Source organism: Pinus tabuliformis, chromosome Q (genome assembly GCF_031772625.1).
Source record: "Pinus tabuliformis cultivar Carrire ecotype Pingquan chromosome Q, CPIR1, whole genome shotgun sequence".
Classification (NCBI taxonomy): Eukaryota; Viridiplantae; Streptophyta; class Pinopsida; order Pinales; family Pinaceae; genus Pinus; species Pinus tabuliformis.
Genome location: NC_142296.1, coordinates 1,139,191,523 through 1,139,213,257, shown reverse-complemented (window position 1 = coordinate 1,139,213,257; position 21,735 = coordinate 1,139,191,523). Strand labels below are relative to the sequence as shown.

The following is a 21,735-nucleotide window of genomic DNA, read 5'->3' as shown; positions in this document are numbered from 1 at the left end:
TATCTTTAATGCCTTTTTCTTTAGCAATACATAAACCTTGTAAAAGATCATACATTTCTGCTTGATTGTTGATTTTCCTTCCCAAACTCCATAAAAATTTAACTTCCATTGTTCCATCAAAATTAAGTAATATCCCTCCCATTTACTCCCCTTGAATTGATATAATAAAAAGAAATACCTACACAACCCTGTTGAGTTTAGTATATTGTTAACAAAATCTTCAACTTCAGTAAAATCTGATTTATTTTAAATGCTCTTCTCTAAATAAAAGGAAATGGCCAACTATATAAAACTAATGGGAATGACCATCCATCAAAATAAGAATACATTAAATACACCTTATCACATCACCAACCGAGAAGAAGGGGCAGTCAGAACATGTGACGGAGCACGCCAAAAAAATGAAGCACGCGGTGACCTGAATTAGAAATAAAATGCAATTATTGCAGTTGTCTGGGACCAAAATATGAATTCAAAGCCGCAGCACCTCCTCGCACCCGTCCACACAATATTGCAACGAGGATAACAGGAACCCAATAGAAGTTCAGGTTCCGTGTTCTAACTTTGTTACAATTTCTCAACTAGGATAGCAGGAAAACAATAGAATTTCAGGTTCCCTGTTCTAACTTTGTTACAATTTCTATACTGTCCAGCAATGGCAACAGTTCTGCTGAGCCGTCTAGCATCCTGCACATGCATATGCCCAGCAACAAAAGCTCGAAATCCATCGATGCAAGCAGCAAAGGCCTCTTCTCTGTCTTCAGCCAACTCAGAGCTGCTACGGGGTAACGGCTTCTCTTCTCTCAAGCTCTCGTGTCAGGGAAATACCAAACTCGTCGCTACATCAACAGCTGTTGTTGTTCAACCCGTTGCAAGTGAGTACAGCCAAGATTGCTGTCTTTTGTATTTTCTTGCTTTTGTTTCCTCCGCTCCGCAATAAAAATTGGACGATTTGATAGATGGGTATGATTTCTAGTGGGAAATTTGACGCTCGTTGATAGATTTTTGCATAGTTTTCAGGATTTGGCATTACCCCATATGGAATCCATACGGTTTTGCTTTATTGCTGGTTTCTATATTCAGATAGGTATTTAATGAAAAAGGTCCAAAGACGGGAATTTAGTGTTCAGTATATTTCTCATCAAGCAGTTTTGAGCCTGTAAAGGATAATTCGCTATTTGGTAGATGGGTAAGGTTAAAAATGTCCAAAGTCCATGCATCTGAGTTCAACTGCGAGCATTCTGCAACCACTGATAGTACCTCCCGGATGGTCTTTCAAACCAATAAATTTTTTCCCTTTGGTGATTCTCAAATATGGCATTAATAACATGGCCATCCTTAGAATTCAGAGCAGACTAAATTTGCCTCTTTTCTGTCATGAAATGTGAACAGTTCTTGGCCCGATTCCATATTTCATAGCAACAAGTTTTTTCAGAGATTCAAAAATTAAAATAGGTCTATTTAGTATTTCCTTTCACAGAATGACTGATCAGATTTCCATCCAATCCACAATAAGCTGTCTTATAATGCTGTTTCTATGGTAACTACCTGAAGGAAACAAAAAGTTTCAGGTACCCCTGTTTCTATTGTAACAACCTGAAGGAAACAGAAAGTGACAGGTCCCATTGGTGGTACGATGCAGGAGCATCATAACAGATAGTGGGCATAAATTCCTAAGTTAATCCATGGATAGATGGGATAAAAGCCCAAGTTCAACCATGGTGAATCCTCTTGGAAGGGCTAGTCAACCCTGTCAACTGGACCTGATAGTTGACCAGAGTTAAATAGTAGTTGACTTTTCAGTCAAGATTGTAAGTCGGTTGGCTATGCAGTTGGGTCAACCGACCAAGTTAGTTAGATAGTTACAACTACCTTGTAACTGAATATTGAGTATAACTATGTGCATAATGTAACAGAGAACAAGAAAGGTTGTAGTAGTTATTGTTCTGACATATCAATAAAATGCATGTTGCTGGTCTTCCCACTACTTTTGTTCTCTTCTTCTCTCTTCTCGATGTATGTGCTATGTGTTGTTGCATAATACAACATTGGTTCTGTTGTCAATGGTTCTTGAACCCAAGAGATTCGAGATAATGCACACTTAGATGTTGAGCCTGGAAGTGATACGTGAGTGGTGGGAGCGCAATATCAATGATTTCCTTAAAATCTATGTATGAAGAAATCGATCGACCATGGCTGAAGCAAGACTGCAATTCTTCATAGAGGCCCACGGACAATTCCTGGTAGCCATTCCTGAGGCACTAACCAAATACATTAACCAACCTAGTAATGAATAAATGCACTCCAGAGGACTAGTTAATGCTAAAAATTATTAATAGGGGTTGGAAATATTTGCATGAGTGGGTCGAGAGAATTGCTAAAGAATATTGTGAAGAAGACAAAACATCAATCGACAAAGTAAAAGAAAGGTTCTATGATGATCTTCATGACGGATTCTTTTGTACCATACCTTCTCTACTCCAAAATTTTTTGTTAGATAAGGGAGTTGGTTATATTGTTGAGGACCATGCTCCTCTGCATCAACCACCATCAAACCCTAATTGGGAGAAAAAGCAAAGTGATTGGGAAGAATTCCTTGAAGCCAATTACAAGGATATATGTGAAACTTGGGATTTCCTTTTAAGGAAATGAGTAGGGCAATCATGTGCACCATTGCGGACTTAGAGTAAGTCAGGATTGGCGATGATGGGGTTGATGATTTTTTGAGATGCCTCAGTTGGAGTAGATCTAATCAACCACACCAAAGAGTATAATGCTAGAGACAAGGAGGAGAGAGCTTATAAATTAGAAGAAGAATTGAAGAGAAAGAATGCATGTTGGATGCAACATGATAAACCTTCAATTGACGTTCAAAAATTAGAATGGGACGAAAGACAAAGGAAACCCATTGGATTTCCATTATTGAGGAAGATTATTCCTGAGTCATCATCTTGTTGTCACTCTAGGAGTTAGGTTGCTCAAGGTTGCTTGGACGCGGGAGCGGGGAGCGACATTTTCAAAAGCTTCCGGGTTGGGAGCACATTTTTAATATATATTTTTATATATTTTGATGCATATATGTTAATAAAAGCATGTAGAATGATGAATTAGATATAAAAGGCATAAAAACATGGATTAAACCATATAACATCAATCATCTAGAAGTTACAATCTTCATCAACTACATGTCCACAAGTTACAAGTTCTCATTTATATAGCATGTAAGGGTGCACATAACCAAAATAGCATCGAGTGCAATCCATCTCTGAATCGAAAATACATCAACAAATAGGCTATAGATGGCCTCTAACATCCAAAAAAATCATGCTACAACAAATACCTACATATCATCAAAATAATTGCCTATCTTGGGATCTTTGTCATTAATATCACCCTCTAAGCGTTAACATAAGATAGAAAAAATGCAGCATGTCAAGTCAAGATTTTGTTTGAGTGATGGGAATTTTTTTAGCAGGGTCATGATAGAGGAGTTCGACAACCAATGTCACTAACATCAAGGTACATAGAGAGATTAATGCTCTTGATTAAATGTGATTTCCATACCCTAGTACATGACAAAATCCAATGTAAACATTACAATCCCCCCAATACTGAAATCTTGAAAAACTAATAAGTTTGCTGGATTTTGAGTGAAATCTGAAATCCAATGAGGTTGGAACCACTCTCAAACATCTTAAGTCATTTCATGGTAATGTTAAAAATTTAAGTAAAAGGATGAAAATGAAAGATAAAGGAGAATGTCACTTTTACTTTAAGAATTTAACATTACGATGAATTGCATATCAATACTAGGGCCATAGGCTTGAATATTAGGCTGCCTCATTCAAAAACTCTTGTTTCTTTGATTTTTTTTTTGCATTTGGAACATCTTTGTGGATATATATATATATATATTTTTTTTGTGAAAAAGCTAGGGAGTGATTTTTTTTTTTTTTTTTTTTTTTTATTGGAGCGCGCTCCCAGGTTGCTCCCAGTTCACTACCACTTGAAGCGCGCTTCGGGTGCAGATTCCGGGGGGGGGCTCCCTCGCAACCTTGGTTGCTAAATCAAACTTGACAGCGCTTGAACCCATGGGAAAATGAAGTGTTGAAGAGACAAGCACAAATTTTGTTATCAATAGATTTGATAAGAGATATCCTAAGCTTGTGTGTTGTCCCTATTACCTATCCACATGCATGGGTAACAACAGGGGAAATTTTTTCTCCCATGATGCGGATCTCCAACCAACAACTACACATGTTCTTCGCTTCTCCACAGTGGAAAGATCAATGATGCCTTTTATTTCTTGCTGAACTCTCATTCACGGCAGATGATTATGGTGCCACATACTTATGCGGTACATTATTTCCATTCTTCATAATAGGTGCTATTCTCATGTTGGAAGTAATGCTTCCATCTGTTGTTGTGAGTTGTCACTGTGAGTCCCTAGGTGTCATTCTAGAAGTAGTTATTTCTCTATGTGTGTGAGTTGTCTATGAGTCATAGATCCACCTTCTTCGGATCTTATAATCTAGAAGTCAGTAGTCTAATTCTTATATATGTAACTGCTTTATATGATCAATATCAAGTGGGTGATTTGTGTGTCTAATATTTTTCTTTGCTCATCTCCCTAATTTTTCTAACATGGTATCAGAGCCTATTCTGGCTTGATTCCCTTACGGGAAGGCCAGGAAGATATGAGAGCTGTGAGAGATAATCTTCTATATATAGATTAATTGAGTGTTTGATTTTTGTGTTTGTGTGTACATTTGTTAGCTATATTGTAGATCTGAATTGTTTTATCATTATGTAAGAGGCCCGCATAATCAAGGGAGAGCTTGTGAGGATCCGAACCATTGTGAGGAGAAGGAGCCACAGTGAATCTTCGAAGGAAAAAGTTCCGTCAAGAATTGTCGACTGTGGAGCGCTGTTGTGCTGTTTTACATTTCTCAAAGCAAGCGTGTTTTGTTTCAGAGCAATGACATTCAAATTTTGTCTTTGCATCCCTTTCGTGTTTTTCATCATCTGGTGAAGATGATCTTACTCCTACTCCATTTGGTGGTGAGGGTTCGTCTTCTACACATATTGATAGTACAATAACAGAAAGTGGTTCCCCTAATGCAACTGTAGCTGAAGCTTCATCCTCTTCTTTCAAAGGTCCAAAAGCATTCATTGCATTGCATGTAGATATTCCTGTCACTGATGAAGCAAATGTGGATTTCGATCTTGATAGCCTTATTAAACATATATCTGACTGTTTGGAATGAACAGAAGAGAAGAAATCGCTACGTCCACGTAATGATTTCTATCCTTGTGGGATTGAGTCACAGGAGAACAACAAGCCGTGAATCTAATAAAATCTCTATTGTTGGTATGCTGGTGTCAGAGCAAATGCACAACCTGCAGAACTACAATGGGCAGAGGACAGAAAGGGAGTCTACGCTCAAGCCCTGCGCAAGATTCAAGAAAAAATGTTGATGGTCAACCACGATACGACTTAGATGACCTTAAAAAATGGAGGAAGGCTCTCTTTGACGTTGCAGAAATAAATGGTTTTGACCGACAGATGTATCACGGTGTGAAGACAGGCGTCTTTCAATGCCTTGAGGCAATCTTCGAACTCTGCAACCTTCACATGGAATTCAAAGTAGAACAACTCATTGAAGACGTCGTGGAAGGATTATGCACAGTTGGTTAAGTTCAGTGGCTAATCTTGGAAAACTCAATGGCTTGGTTTTCAAAAATGAAGAAGTTGAGCACTTTGGAGAAGTTGATAATGGTGTTTGTTCCTATATTATATTCAACTCTAATATATTGGTGTGGGTTTGGTTTGATATCTAGCAGTAATTATATTTATTTATTATTATTAAAAAAAGAAAAAAAGAAAAAGAGACAGAGTGTGAGAGATGGTTTTGGTGTTTGTGTTTTTATTGTTTATTAAAAGAGTTGGTAGTTCTTAAACTGGAAGCCTTGGTGTCCGAAACATCAATTCTTGTGTGTTTTTATTGGTTATAAAGGGTTGGTGGTTCTTAAACTGGAAGCCTCAATGTCCGAAACATCAATTCTTGTAAGGTCAAGTTGTTTGATCAACTTTTGAACACATTCAATATCCAAACCTCCATGCTAGCAATTGACAGATAGCCGGAAGCGAAATATTCGACAGATGGTGGTTGGTCCATAGGATGGATCATTACTTGACAACTCTTATTGCAGAAGCCTTGACAAGCCAAGGTGTCAATATTGTTGATCTTGCAAAGTTCATCAACGATGGTCAGGGACGGTTACGTTTTAAATAGAGGTCAAGTGATAACTCGAAGATGTGGTGGTGAAAGAGTGGAGTTTGCGAGATTCCAGAGTGGATGTTAGTGCTGATGAAGACTAGTTAGACAAAGATTATCCTTATTGTTATAATATGTGTTTTCAATGTTTACCATGTAAGCATTAAGGGAGGGTGTTGGAAGTAATGCTTCCATGTGTTGTTGTGAGTTGTCATTGTGAGTCCCTAGGTGTCATTCTAGAAGTAGTTATTTCCTTATGTGTGTGAGTTGTCTATGAGTCATAGATCCACCTTCTTCGAATCTTATCATCTAGAAGTCGGTGAACTAATTCTTATATATGTAACTACTTTATATGGTCAATATCAAGTGGGTGATTTGTGTGTCTAATTGTTTTCTCTACTCATCTCCCTAAATTTTCTAACATCTCATATATAGGGGTCATCCTAGTGATCATTGGGATATTTGTTGAATGAATCAAGACACTATTTATTTGTGCTTTTTACCTTGTTTTTAGTTTTTAGTTAGAGGTCATCACCCTCTCTAGTAAAGTGTGGCATTTCTTGGGGTTAGTTGTACTACTATTGAGTGCTTGAAAAGAGGTATTGTGTCCATATGCCCGCCATACATAACATTTTCCATCTTTCCTCATACTCACGTTCATGGCTAAATTGTACATGCCCGCATCAAAGGTCCTTATTTTAGTAGTCCCATGAGAAGAAGGGGCTAGTAAGCTTGAGGATGATGCTAATGAAAAGAAAGTTAAGAGCAATTATGAATTGTCAAAATGCAAAAGAATAATAATGCGCAAAGGCCAAGGCAAATTGAGCAATGCCCCCTCATGTGAAGCCATCACCACTAGTCCTATGCATTAAATGCATCTACCCAAACAAGATTAATAAGTATCTTGATGTCCCATGCGATAAACTCCATATGAACAATGGACTCGATAAATTGGACTAGAAATGTATATTTATATGCAAGCATTATGAAATGAAAAACAAGATACCCCAATTAAATATTGAGGAAGGGCGAAGAAAGTTAAAAAGTAAAGTAAAAGGGTGGAAAGGTGCAGTGTTGAAGAAAGTGTAACTCAAATCATTAGGGAAATCCTCCATAAAGGCACTCATGGGATGAATTCTTATAGCCTTACTTGATTGTGAAATACAACCAATGAACCCCTTATATTTCCCCTTTACCATACTCATCCTACACTTCACATATCCCTTGATGGGATTTCCTTAGGTTTTGATGTATGTGATAGGGGTAGGTGATGACTGTACCATATCTAGACTTGGTAAATTGCATTGATTATTTAGTTGTTGTGAAGTTTGATAAGGATTCTTTGTGTGATCTAACTTAATAACCCTTGTATATGACATGATACACTTATTATGTTGTTTGGGAAGTATGTGTCTTAGACGTATGATGATATGAGTTTTCATAGATGATGATATACCATAATGGAGAGGACCTTCTTACCATGATGATGACGATGATTACACTCTCCTTTCATGGCTCTTGAAGATGTTCTCTTATTTCGATGATAATTTGGACCATTATTAAGGATGTTGGGCTTCTTAGTGACCTTGTACCTGTTGGAAAGGGCATGACAACCCCATGATGGCATTGTACCTTCTTGATGGATGTTAATCCTTCGCTTGATGATGATGGACATGATGATGATAGCACACCCCTTTGGAAGGGTCATGGCATATTCTCACTTGATGACCTCATGCCCCTAGCTTGAGGGCATTGCTCTTATGCTTGATGATGATGGCCGACTACTTTTGTACATGACCTAGCATGATGAGGAGACACTTGGCACCTTTTGAAGATGAGATGTGACTTTTGGACATTAAGACATGACCTTTGATGAAATGTTGCACCTTTTCATGGGGAGACATGATTTTTGGAGCCTTATACACCACTTTGGAGGATGATGTCATGCTTGTCACACTCAATCTCATGTGTGACTCTTGGAGGTTGTTTATGATGGAAGTCTAGCATTTTTGGCATCTTTTGCTCATGGATGCATCTTTTGGGGGTTGACCTTGACCTATCCAATTGGTATCATGGATTTAATGCATTTTAGGGCTTTTACTTCATTTAGGCTATGATAGAGGCTAGTGCTTGGTTTCCTCCTATTTACAGAGGGAACTCTTTCCTTCTATCTCTCTTGTCTTGTGCGCTATGGATGTCTTCTAAGTAGAGAGAGCTCTTCTTAAGGAGGACTTGCTAATGTGGATGGTTATCTTTTCTTAGATGATTATTGGTGAACTTTGATGGATGCATGCTAGATTGAGTAAGTTATTCTTCTTTATCTTGTTTATGTTGATGGATAATGGTTATTAAGTATTCACCAAAGTATTGTTGGTATTTTTATCTCATTATCTTCCTTGGACAAGATTTCAATCAAGTTTTTTGAGGTGACCTATGTGAAAGCTCCCTTCCTTATTTATCCTTGAAAATTGTAGGATGCATAGGTCAAACCTCTAAGGGACACAAGTGACGTATCCCTTAGTTTTTGAACCTACATTCATTCCATTTCCTTTTCAAGTGTGTTGATTCTTGATTGCAGAGTCCATATCCATATGCTCCGAGCAGAGAGAGATACTGGTCATCTCCCTTGTGACGATCATTATTTCATTAAATTTCATTTTCTTTTATTGTTTTAGGGTATCTCAAGGTCAAATTACAGCAAAATATTTCATTTTGAGCATTAAATAGCTTGGATGTCTTAGTCCTAGGGTTAGAAAGTGTATAGAGTATATTATAAAGTGCAAAATGTCATTTTTAATGCATTTTCAGCCATTTTCTAGGGCTGATATCTGGGGTTTATACTGCTGTTACATATTCTTTTACTGCATAAATTTGTTGTAGTTCAATTTTTATTTCACTCATGCTATAGTTCTTCATTTTTCACTTAATTATCATAGTTCTGGGGGCTACTTATTGTTGAAGAAAGTGTAATTAGGTTCGGTCTTCATAAATGTACTTTTGATATTTGTATTTATTCAAGAAAATAAATATTATTTTTGTTATATTTATCAATGAGTTTCTTGCATATTGAAGTAGGTCTAGCACATGTTGAAGTGCCATAGGAGAGTCAAAGAGTCAAAAGAAAATGTTGACGAGTCTAGGAAGCAAACAATAAAGGAATGCTCTCACAGGAAGCATAAGATGGTTGACCTATCTATCTAAGAAGAAGCAAATTAAGAAAGAGATCAAGTATGTGAACAACACCATGATCACCGAGAATCACTATCTGACAAAAAATACTTTGAAGATATCTCCTGAAAGAAGGCAGGACAAATCTGACAAAGGAAGGAAGGACCCTTGATACCTATGAAGGCCTTGGAGATATGAAATATGCAGATAACTGATTCTACTCTACAAAGATGTCGTGATAAAGAAGTCATCCAACAAAAGAAAAAGCAATGTTGAAGCAATATCAAGATGAAGTCATGATGGACTACTAGATCGAAGCATGTAAACAAGTAAGTACGACGAAGCATCCATGAGAAATGTATTCCAAAGCATGGAAAGATGACAAAGGAGTAGCCAAATGACAAGAAAACCTAATATATGACAAGAAAGCCACTTTCCACGAAGGAAGCAATGACATGACAAACCAGGAAGGAAAGTGATCGATGGATGGTGCCCTACCTAAAAGAAGTTTGAACAAAGACTTCATGACATCAAAGAAAGGAAGGGGATCAAGTAGCTGAAGGACCCCCGAAGAAGAAGTTGCTGATGAATGAAAGAGTCCCTAGTTAAGAGGGAGCTCTGACAAGTCCCTGATCAAGAGGGATTTTTGGATCACCCCTGATTACAAGGGAGTGACATTTGTGTTTTCGTATCTCATGGGTCATGCACTAGATTAGGACTAACAACCGTAAGTTTAGATGAAGGCCATGAATGGAAATGTAGACATGTGATAGACACAACATTCTTGTCTTCACTTGGAAGAAAGAATGGGAAGATTAGGTAATCATTTGGTATCCGATACTCTTTGAGGATGTGTAGGGCATCCAAGACAAGAGTAAGCAAGAGGATCGATATTCTTTGAGGGTTGGGAACCCAAGATAAGAATAGTCCTAGAAGGTCATACTCAGAGAACACCTGGGTGGGTATGTACCTTGAGAGACAATGATGAAGGTGTCTATAAATCATTGGTCTCGCCAACATTGTAGCTCATGATGAGATGGCGCTGTTAGTGAAGGCCTTGCACTATGACAATGTTGATTAATATGATGCTATAACAGATGGATTGCTAATCTGGTTTCTCTTATGTGAATTCTTCAAAGATTGATAATAGCCAAACACTTTGTAATGTTGTATGAATACCCCCCTAATTAAGAGGGAGTGTTGAAGGAAATGCAACCAGGTTCGGTCTTCATAAACGTACTTTTGATATTTGTATTTATTCAAGAAAAGAAATATTATATTTATATTATATGTCAATGAGCTTGCTCATTGAAGTAGGTCTAGCACATGTCAAAGTGCTATAGGAAAGTCAAAGAGTCAAAAGAATTATGTTGAAGACCTTAAGGGCATGTTACATTATGTATATTTATGTATAAGAGTCAAAGAAGACACCTCCAAGCAAAGTCAAGTCTCCTCCTAGCAAAGACACCATCAAAAGAAGCAATGGCACCATTAAAAGCACCTATTGTAGCAATGAAAGTCAAGTCGGCCTCAATGCAGCAAGTCAGCCTACAAGTCGGCCTAAAGGAGGGACAATCCTCTATATATAGAAGCTGTCCACTCCTCCAAAGGTAGCGAAGATCATCTCTGAAATAAGCAAGCAAGTGCAGCCAAGTAAAGGGTGGAAAAGTCAAGTTTAAGGGAGCCTCTAGAGCAATGAAGAAGGAGGAAAGATAACCGAAGTATTAAGGACTGTTTTAGGGTAAGCTGTAGCCACACGTGCGAGAAATAAAAGGGCTGACTGCGGTCACTACAACAGCAACATTAAGGTTGCTCATCCATCATTGTTTGGGCTTCAAACTAGGCTTACTAGGCCTCCTATCCAAGCGAAGAGAGGACCTCAAGCGAAGTTAAAGGGAGCCCTATAACTACAACGAGACCTCTCGCGTGTATGAAGATTAGGACTACAGTGCTGTCACACTCAGCCTACCACCATACATCAAGAAAGAACTCAGATGATCTAGAGAAGGAATGAGTATCCTTAGGTGAAGGATATCACTAAGTAAAAGTATCTCTCCTAGAAGATCTACTTATAGTAGAAGGAAGAACGAAGTGCTGGAAGAAGGACGAAGTGTCGGGGAACAAAGTGCCGGAAGGAGGTAGACAAAGTGCCGAGGAACATAGTGCAGAGAAAAGGAACATAGATATGCAAGCAAGCTAAGATGAAGCAAGAAGGGCCACACTAAGGACAAACAAATGAAGCTAAGATGATCAAAGGAGAATCAAGATGAGGTATGCATGCATCAAAGTTAAGTCATGTCATCATATGTATATTATTGAGTCATGGGAATAGTTCTATGACATGATCAAGTATGAAAGAATCTCTTTCACCAATGACATGCTCGAAGGCATGTACTACAATGCAATTAAGGTCAACAAAAGGAAATACTCACATAAGGAGTACAAGATTACTGACTAAGAAGCAAGAATAAATGCTGACTAGACCAAGAAGCAGGCAATGAAGAAGTGCTCCCACAAGGAGTGAAAGGTGGTTGATCAATATATCCAAGAAGAAGCAAATGAAGAAAGAGATCAAGCATGAGAAGAACACCATGGTCACAAAGAATCACTATCTGACAAAGATCCATTGAAGACATCTCCTGAAAGAAGGCAAGACAACTCTGACAAAGGAAGTAAAAGATCAAAGGACCCTTGACACCTATGAAGGCCTTGAAGATATGAAAGGTGCAGATAACTGGTTTTACTCTACAAAGATGTCACGATGAAGAAGCCATCTAGCAAAAGCACCATTTAATGTTGAAGCAATATTAGGATGAAGTCATGAAGGGCTACTAGATCGAAGTATGGAAACAAGAAAGTACAACAAAGCATCCATATGAAAAAGTATTCCAAAGCATAGACAAGATGACAAAGGAGTAGCCAAATGACAAGAGAACCTGATATATGACAATAAGGTCACTTTCCACGAAGGAAGCAATGACATGACAAACTAGGAAAGAAAGTGATCGATGGATGGTGCCCTACCAAGAAGAAGTTCGAACAAAGACTTCATGACATCAAAGGAAAGAAGGAGATCAAGCAGCTGAAGGACCCACGAAGAAGAAGTTGCTGATGAATGGACAAGTCCCTAGTTAAGAGGGAGTTATAACAAGTTCCCAATTACAAAGGAACTTGGACAAGTACCTTGTTAGAGGATACTTGGGCATGTCTTCCTCAATTGAGAGGAAGAGATAGACACAACATTCTTGTCTTCACTTGGGAAGAAAGATGGTAGGATTGGGTAATCATTTGGCATCCGATACTCTTTAGGGCATCCGAGACAAGAGTAGGCAAGAGGACCGATATTCTTTGAGGGTTGGGAATCCAAGATAAGAATAGTCCTAGAAGGTCATACTCAGTGAACACCCAGGTGGGTATGTACCTTGAGAGACAATGACTAAAGTGTCTATAAGTCATTGGTCTCGCCAACATTGTGCTCTGATCTATTGAGAGATAGAGCTGTCAATCAAGGCCTTGTTGTGGAAACAATGTTGGTTACTATGATGCTATAACAGATGGATTGCCAATCCGGTTTCTCTTATGTGAATTCTTCAAGATTGAAAAATAGCCAAACATCTTGTAATGTTGTATGAATACCTCCCTAGTTAAGAGGGAGTGTTGAAGAAAGTGTAACTAGGTTCGGTCTTCATAAATGTACTTTTGATATTTGTATTTATTCAAGAAAAGAAATATTATTTTTGTTATATTTATCAATGAGTTTCTTGCTCATTGAAGTAGGTCTAGCACATGTTAAAGTGCTATAGGAGAGTCAAAGAGTCAAAAGAAAATGTTGAAGACCCTTAAGGGCATGTTACACCATGTGTATACTTGTATAAAGAGTCAAAGGAAATCCCTCCAAGCAAATTCAAGTCCTCTCCATGCAACAACATCCTTCAAGGAGCAAAAACGATGAAGAAACTTCAAGTCGGCCTACAGTCTACAAGTCGGCCTCAAGTTGGCCTAAAGGAGGGACAATCCTCTATATATAGAGGCTGTCCACTCCCTCATAACATCATGAACTCATCTCTGAAATCAGTGAAGTCAAGGAGCCAAGAAAAGAATGAAATAGGAGGAAGACAAGGAGCTTTTAGTGCAACAAAGTAAGGGGAAGTATAAGCGAAGGTTGAACACTGTTTCTGGGGCAAAATACAGTCACACATACAAGAAAAGGAAGGACAATTTGTGGCTATATCAACAGCAAGATCACAGTCACATATTCATCTTTGGTTGGGCTAGAAAGTTAGGCCTATAAGGCCTCCTACTCAAGCGAAGGAAAGGCTCTCTCAAGCGAAGGTGAAAAGACCCTAATTTGCAAGGTTACCTACCACACGTGCGAGAATCTAGGGTTGTTGCACAGTCACATCAGTCTACATATACATCTCTAGAAGAATGGCATTTGATCAAGAGAAAGGTGTCTACACAAGTAAAGGACATCACTAAGTATAGAAGAGAAGCATCTCATCTAGAGCTTGAATAAGCAAGGTCTATCTCCAGTCAAAGAATGAAGAAGGAGGACGAAGTGCTGGGAAGCAAAGTGCCGGAAGAAGGTAGACTAAGTGCTGGGAACAAAGTGCAGAAAGGAGAAAGGACTTGTGCTTGGAGGACATTCTAGTCAAGGGTCTAGGTTTGGCATTAATCAATAAGAAGCTTCAATAAGAGAAACTTACCAAAGGGTTTTCCTCTCTAAGAGAGAGAGGTTTTGGCCCTAGAAGAGAGCCAACATCTTGTGTTCTTGTTCTTATGTTTTGGTAGTAGTTTGATGAAGTAAACACATACACTAATAATAAGAAGAAGATCAACCTAACAAAGATAAATTGTAAAAGTGCTTCACAAATTGTTATCAATTCTAGAAGAATCCCACTATACATCATTGCCCTTGATTCTTCAACACTTATATTGTTGTTATAAATTGGTGTATCACTGCAATTTTCTACTTTACAGGCTAGTCTCCTTTCAACATTCTATAATTTCTTGATTGTGTGTCTGGGGACCTTCCTTAAGCTCATATTGGTTGACGTAACCCATTAGAATAGTGGACAACCATAGGACCCTTTGAACTAAAATCTAGAAATCACCTTCAAATCCATCATAAACCCTGTGTATTTGATCCTCTTGCTTGGTGGTGATAGAAGTAGAAGCTTTAGTGAGCTCTTGACTTGGTTTGACTAGGCCATTAGATCCTTAAGATCTACTAGGGATTGCCTCCCTTATGCTAGACTGTATCCATCACGAAAATAAGGGAAGTAATTGCTAGGGTGGCAGTGGTGATTCTCCCATGTTACTTATTGTCTTAGTCACCTAGTGAAGCTTTGCACGAAGGTGCAAGATTTTGTTGTAACAGTCCCAACATTGATCACTCCAAAGAATGACGAAGAATGGAGTATATGTATAGGATCCAAGGCCATCCACAATATTACACTAATTTATAGTTTCTCATTGTCCGAAATGGATGAAATGATTGATTGTTTGAAGAGAGCTTGCTATTTTTTGAAAATAGATCTAAAGAATAGTTACTGTTGCTGCAAAATCTAGTAGGCCTAGTGCAAAGCCCCAATAGGTGGAACTAGACTTTACGATAATAGGAGAAAAGGTTGCCATTGTCACCTCAACAACCTTTCTCTTGCTCTTTAGTGGTATTTAACCACAAGGGAGGCTTCCATAAACTCACCTAAAGGATATTTAATGACGATGGCTCAAGGTGATTGATATGAGGTTTAGAATATGGGATAAAGTATCAGTGGAGCCTAGAAGGTCTAGATATTCTATGCCAAAGTTCAAGTATTTAATTCTTAGTCGAATATCATGGTTGTTATAAGTTAGGGTTTTGCCTATTTTTGTTGGCAGGGCATACGATGTAATATAATAGCAAAGGGAAAAGTCCTTTCAATGCATAATCAACAAAGGGAGCAAGGCCTTCCAATAAACACCAAGGATTACAGTTCTTAATGGATATCTAGGGCTGAAAACGTGCATGAACAACAAATTAAGGATGGCATCAGCCCTAAGCAAAAGGGATTTACCATTAAACAATGCTATATCTTACTTTTATATTATTTATTTATGCAATTCCTAATTTATGAACCATAAACATCAAGCTTAAATTTTAGAATTTTTCAACATAAAACCCTAGTTAGTAACTCTAGGTATCTAGGAAAAAGATTAGGAAGAAGGAATTTAATTAATTGAATGGATGATTAACACAATTTACGTTTAGTGCCTTATCCTAAATGGGCTTAATGGAGTTTTCTAGGGTGAAATTCAATGAGAACGACTTTGGTGGAGATTCACAATTACATTGGGGGGTGAATTAGTGTAATGACAATTTTTACTTATTTAAACATTAGAACATCATAGAACATTAATCTCATAAATTGAACAAGTAACACAAGATATATGTGGAAACCCTTCAGGAGAAAACCATAAAACTTATTTATATGAAAGATCTTGTAGGTACCAACCTACTGGAGACACCAATCCCTTTTGAGCTTTACACGTACCAACCTATTGGAGACATCAATCCCCATTGCTGCAAGAATTCTAGGCGCTAACCTAGAGGAGACACAAATCACCACTACTGTAAGATTTGTAGGCACCAACTTGCAGGAGACATTAGTCCCTACTATTGCAAATATTCGTAGGCACCAACCTACTTCATTGAATCTACTTGCTTCTGCACATGTTTGTTGGTTGCTTTCGTTTTCACCAAATTTGCTTGCTACTTCTGCCTTCACTAGGTTTATTAGTTGCTTCAACCTTCACCACGTTTACCTACTGTTTCTTCCTTCAAGTCTACTTCTGCCAAAAACTTGTTGCCTTTGGCTTCCTCCCAAGAACGAACTTGTACAACATGCCATGTATCCAATTTTGCAAATTTGGTTTTCAAATTTCTACCACACGTGCTTAGTGATCTCTTCTTTATCCCCTCAAGATTTCATAGTCTAAAACATTTCATAAAGAAAGTTATAGCAAAAATGCCAAGATGACCTGTTTGAAGTATGCTTAGGAGCATTCAAGAACACTAACTTCCTCAAATCATATCTCCGAAATTATAGTGAAATAAGGTTTGAAATTTCTACAACAAGTACCTTAAGATCTATTCTTTGCCTCCTCCAGATTTCAGAGTTTGAAACATCACAAAAAGAAATTTATGGCAAAAATACGAAGTTGACATGTTTGAAGTAGATTTTATGAGCATTCAGGAAGCTTAATTTCTCGGACCATATCTGCGAAATTATAGTGAAACAAGGTCTGGAATTTCTACTATAGATCTTTTGAGATATCTCCTTTATCTCTACTAGATTTCACAGCTAAAACATCATAGAAAGAAAGTTATAGCGAAAATACCAAGCTGACCTGTTTGAAGTCTATTTTATGAGCATCCAAGAAGCGTGACTCCCTTAGACCATATCTTTAAAATTATAGCAAATCGAGGTTTGAAATTTTAACCACAAGTACATGAAGATCTTCTCTCTGGATCCTCCAAGTTCATGTTTTGAAAAATCCTAGAACAAAAGCTATTGCAAAAATGCCAAGCCGACCTGTTTGATGAGCATTTAGGAAGCCAACTTCCTTAGATCATATCTCCGAAATTATAGCGAACCAAGGTCTAAAATTTTAGCCCCAGGTACATGAAGATCTTCTGTTTGTATCCTGCAAGTTTCATTGTCTGAAACATTCTAGAAGAAAAGTTATAGCGAAAATGCCAAGATGGCTCATTCACCCAATAAATCACATTTTTGCTTCCACCTTTAGACTCCAAGAATCACCTCAAAGATTATTCCTCAGATCCTCATGCGACTTTAGATGTCTTCTTGCTTGGTTTATGTACAATTGAACTCATGTGCCCTTTATTTAGTGTTTGTATGTTTGGGGTTGACTTGTAACATTGGTTGGGTCAACCTACTTGTACTTTGCATTGGTCATCTTGACAAAATATTTCATATCTTCTCATTACTTTGGAGTGAGAGGGAGTGCCATATACCATTCGAAAGATATTAGAATAAGCTTTCCAACCATATATCTTATGCTCCAATTTGAGCTATGAAATTAGAGTAAAAATGCCTTCAAAGATAGGGTATCCAAATTGGGCATCAAAAGTCCAAAAACAATATTTCCAACAATCTTCATTTTCCAATCTTTATCTTGGACATATGTAGTCTCCCCACATCTTTGACATTAATGACAACAATATTTCCAACAATCTCCCCCTTTGTCATTGATGGCAACCCTTAGTCAATTTTGCAATAATATTGAAGAACTCCTATATGCAATTTTCCTTGCGCCTGCAAATTCTTTGTAATATCCCCTCTTAAATTATTTTGTAATCCTCCTAGCCTTTCCACAAATTTCCTTAGAAAATTTTAAGAAATAATTTTGTCGTAAAATTTAATTAAATTCAACAGGAAAAATTTGGAGAACCCACATTTTTATTTAAATCCACACAAGAAAAATAAAGAGCCAATAACCGTAATTTCTAGATAAAATTCCATAGCAAAATTCCAACCAATTTTTATTAATAAAATTTGGGAAAATTTACACAATTATTCGTGGAACTTGTTAGCAAAATTTGGCTGGCTCCCCCTTAAATCAACTCGACCTCCTACAAGATATTTCATTGCCCCCAATTAACTCTACCTCTATAATATAATTGTTCTTGTGAGCATAATCCTGGTATGTTGCAAACACACCGGTCTTCAGAACCCTGGATTTTGACGATTCTCAACCCTGCTTCCTTGTTAAGCACCAATGAAGAACCTGAAGCAGTGTTGCACACATCGCGATAAAATCGGAAAATCGCGATTTTTTTAAATTGCCGATTCAAAGCGCGATTTTTATCCAAAAAATCGCCGCTTTTTTTTATAGCGATTTTTATCGAAAAAATCGCGATTTTTTCGCATTAAATCGCGAGGGGCGCGGGCAGCGGGGTTTTATATGGAAAAAACGAAATTTTTTTTGTTCATTCAGCAGTCCGCCGCGGAGGAGAAGGAGGAGAAGGAGAGGAAGTGAGGGAGAGGGTTGCCGTCCGTTGTGGGAGCGAATCGAAGCGATTTTAGGAGGAATCCAAGCCAAGATCGCCAATTTGTCCATAAACCAGGTATGTAGATTAATTTTTTTTTGTTTTGGTTCTATAAAAACTTTGTTTTTCATTGTTTTTAAAGAATTTTTGGAAATTTTTCATTGATTTGGGATGGGTTATTTGTTATGACTATGAGAACCAATTTTTGATTTTTATTTTCTCATTTTCTTTAAACATTGTTTATTTTTTTTTATTTTTCATTGTTTTTTGGCATTTGGTTGGGTAACTTGGGTTTAGAAATTGGGATTTTGGAAATAATTAGCTTGTAATTTTGCAAATGCTAAATTGTAATTTGTATTTACTATTATCATTTATGTAATCCTAAATTCCTATTTCCTAATCCTTATTTTTCCATAGGTTTGCAAATTCAAAATTCAAAAACAAACATGCCAAGGAAATTGGATCCTTTCTGGGAATATGGTGACCCTAAAACTCCGAATGATAGACAAAACTTGTATTGCAAGTTGTGTGGAAAGGAAATATTCGGGGGGGTGTACAGGTTGAAGTTCCACCTTGCACAAATCCCTGGACGTGATGTGGTGCCCTGTCTAAAGACAAATGCTGAAATTATCCAAAAAGCCATGAGAGCATTGGGAGAATTAGAGCACACTAGAGACGCCAAAGAAGAACTCAAAAGGCAACTAAAAAGGTCAGTTGAAGGAAGTGGGCCAAGTGGCACAGGTTCTACTGCAGCGTCAGTCAATCCGGTAGCTGCATCATCATATTTTGTTCCTCGAACCACACCTGGTTCACAACCAACTATTGGTTCAATGCTAAAAAGAACTGAAAAAGAAAAAGCTGACAAGTTGATGACAAAATTTCTCCTCTGGAGTGATATTCCTTTCAGCATTATAAGGAATAATCCATTTTTCCAACCTACTCTTGATGCTGTTGCCAGTGTTGGCCCGGGGTACAAACTCCCTTCTCTTCATGATTTCAGAGGCCGGCTTCTTCAAGATGAAAAGCGTGACTGCACCCAAAGATTGGAGGATTTTAGGGCATCATGGGCACAAACAGGATGCACTGTTATGTCAGATGGTTGGACTGACCAAAAGGGGAGAACCCTTATAAACTTCTTGGTTAGTTGTCCCTTGGGGACTATGTTTATCAAATCTGTTGATGCAACTCATCAAATCAAAGATGCAAAAAATTTATGTGATTTGCTGGATGTGTTTATTTTGGAGGTGGGTGCAGAAAATGTTGTCCAAGTCATAACGGACAATGCTGCAAATTATGTTGCTGCTGGTAGAATGCTTATGGACAGGCATCCTACTTTATTTTGGACACCTTGTGCTACCCATTGTATTGATTTGATGTTAGAGGACATTGGGAAAATTCCCTTTGTCAAAGAGGTTGTTGACTCATCAAAAAGCATCACAAAATTTATTTACAATCACACATCTGTGCTTAGCTTGATGAGAAAATGCACCAACAACAAAGAGTTGGTGCGCCCCGCCATTACACGGTTTGCGACGAGTTTCATATCTCTTCAATCCCTCTTGAATTCTATGTGGGATTTGAAGAGAATGTTTCTTTCAGAGGAGTGGCGTGCTTCGACAATGAGCCGCAAACCAGAAGGAGAGGCCGTCTGCAGACTAGTTTCATACCAGGAGGACTTCTGGGCGGGAGTGCAGGAGGTGTGCGCTGTTACAGAACCTTTGGTAAAGGTTCTTCGGTTGGTTGATGGTGAGAAGCCCGCAATGGGCTATTTGTATGAAGCCATGGATAGGGCCAAAGAAGCCATTCGGTCCTACTATGATGACAAGGGAGATGATGGGTTCCAGAGACAACTCCTTCTATGGAACGTCATTGATGAGCGATGGAACAACACACTCCATCGTCCCATTCATGCTGCTGGCCTTTTCCTGAACCCTGCATTTTCTTATGCATGTGGGTTTAATTTTGATGTTGAGGTCGTGGAAGGATTATTAACCTGTGTCCAGAAGATGGTGAGAACTTCAGAAGAACGTATGGAGGCCTCTAGACAAATTGAGCAATATAAGTTGTCAGCGGGCACATTTGGCTTTGAGATGGCTGTCATTGATAGGACGGTTAAAATGCCAGGTATTTTTTAGTTTGTAGTATGTACTTTGTAACTTTGTTTCAAATTTCATTGTTTCTTCAAATTCCATTTTTTTCTTATGTTTATTTAAAATTTTCTTTGTAATTTTGTTGTAGACGCATGGTGGAAGATGTATGGGGGCAGAGTACCCCTTTTGCAAAATCTTGCCGTGCGGATCCTCAGCCAAACATGCAGCTCCTCGGGATGTGAGCGCAATTGGAGTGTATTTGAAAAAATACACAACAAGAAGCGCAATAGGTTAACACTTAAACATTTAAAATATTGCAAATTTCCAAATAAATTTTTGAATTCATTAAAGTTTTAAACAATATTTTTTTTATAATATTAATTATTAATTTATTATTTCATGAACTTTGTACAGGTTGGAGTCCCATAGACTTAATGACATGGTCTATGTCTACTACAATCTTCGATTGTGGGTGAAACAACTAGAGAAGACACCTGATACGGAAGCCATCTCATTGGATGGGATTGACACCACTGCTGAATGGAGGGTTGAGACCGAGAGGCCTCTCATGGATCCCACTGAGGATTGGTTAGTGCAGGAGGAGGGGGAGGAGGAGGGGGAGGAGGAGGAGGAGCAGGAGCAGGAGGAGGAGGAGTTGGAGGAGCAGGAGGAGGAGGTGACACCGCCTACCCGGGCTACCCGGGCTACCACTACCACCAGTAGAGGACGTGGTCTCCGTCCACCTCAGCCTCCTGTAGCTGCTACTACTAGTTCTTCAGCTTCTAGAGCATGTCAGACTCCACTGCCATTTCCACCACCACAGGCACCAGCTTCTACATCTAGAGGGAAAGAGAAAGCTGTGCCATATTCTCGCAAGAGGGGCAGAGGAAATCAATAGGATTAGACTTTCATTTTATTGTATATGACATTATGACATGATGAGATACATTATCATATTTTTTGTTGATATTTTGAGGCTGAGTTGGACTTGGGACTCAGGACTTACTATTCAGGACATGATTCAATGTTATGTGTGATTTTAGCGCTAGAAATGATATTGAACATCTTATATATTAGTTTTTTTATCATATTTATGTGTCAATGTATTTATTTTATGTTGTAGATGGTTTAGATATTAAAAAAA

At 38.1% G+C, this 21,735-nt stretch overlaps 2 protein-coding genes across 2 annotated transcripts in view; both read left to right on the top strand.

The window, feature by feature from the left end:
• The first annotated feature begins 359 nt into the window (after positions 1-359).
• Positions 360-21,735, top strand: part of LOC149223585 (uncharacterized) — a 45,417-nt gene continuing 24,041 nt past the window's right edge. The window contains exons 1-2 of the mRNA XM_089385875.1: positions 360-548; positions 654-875. Of these exons, the coding sequence (XP_089242001.1) occupies positions 656-875 (220 nt within the window). The 5' untranslated portion in view covers positions 360-548; positions 654-655. The remainder of the gene's footprint in view (positions 549-653; positions 876-21,735) is intronic.
• LOC149223586 (uncharacterized) lies at positions 18,764-21,186 on the top strand. Its single transcript, XM_089383354.1, has 2 exons — positions 18,764-20,881; positions 21,006-21,186. The coding sequence occupies exon 1, from the start codon at positions 18,948-18,950 to the stop codon at positions 20,634-20,636; it is 1,689 nt and encodes a 562-aa protein (XP_089239480.1). The 5' UTR covers positions 18,764-18,947; the 3' UTR covers positions 20,637-20,881; positions 21,006-21,186.

Excerpts from the sequence above, each read along its gene's own strand:
- LOC149223586 (XM_089383354.1), top strand. The coding sequence starts at position 18,948 with ATGCCAAGGAAATTGGATCCTTTCTGGGAATATGGTGACCCTAAAACT.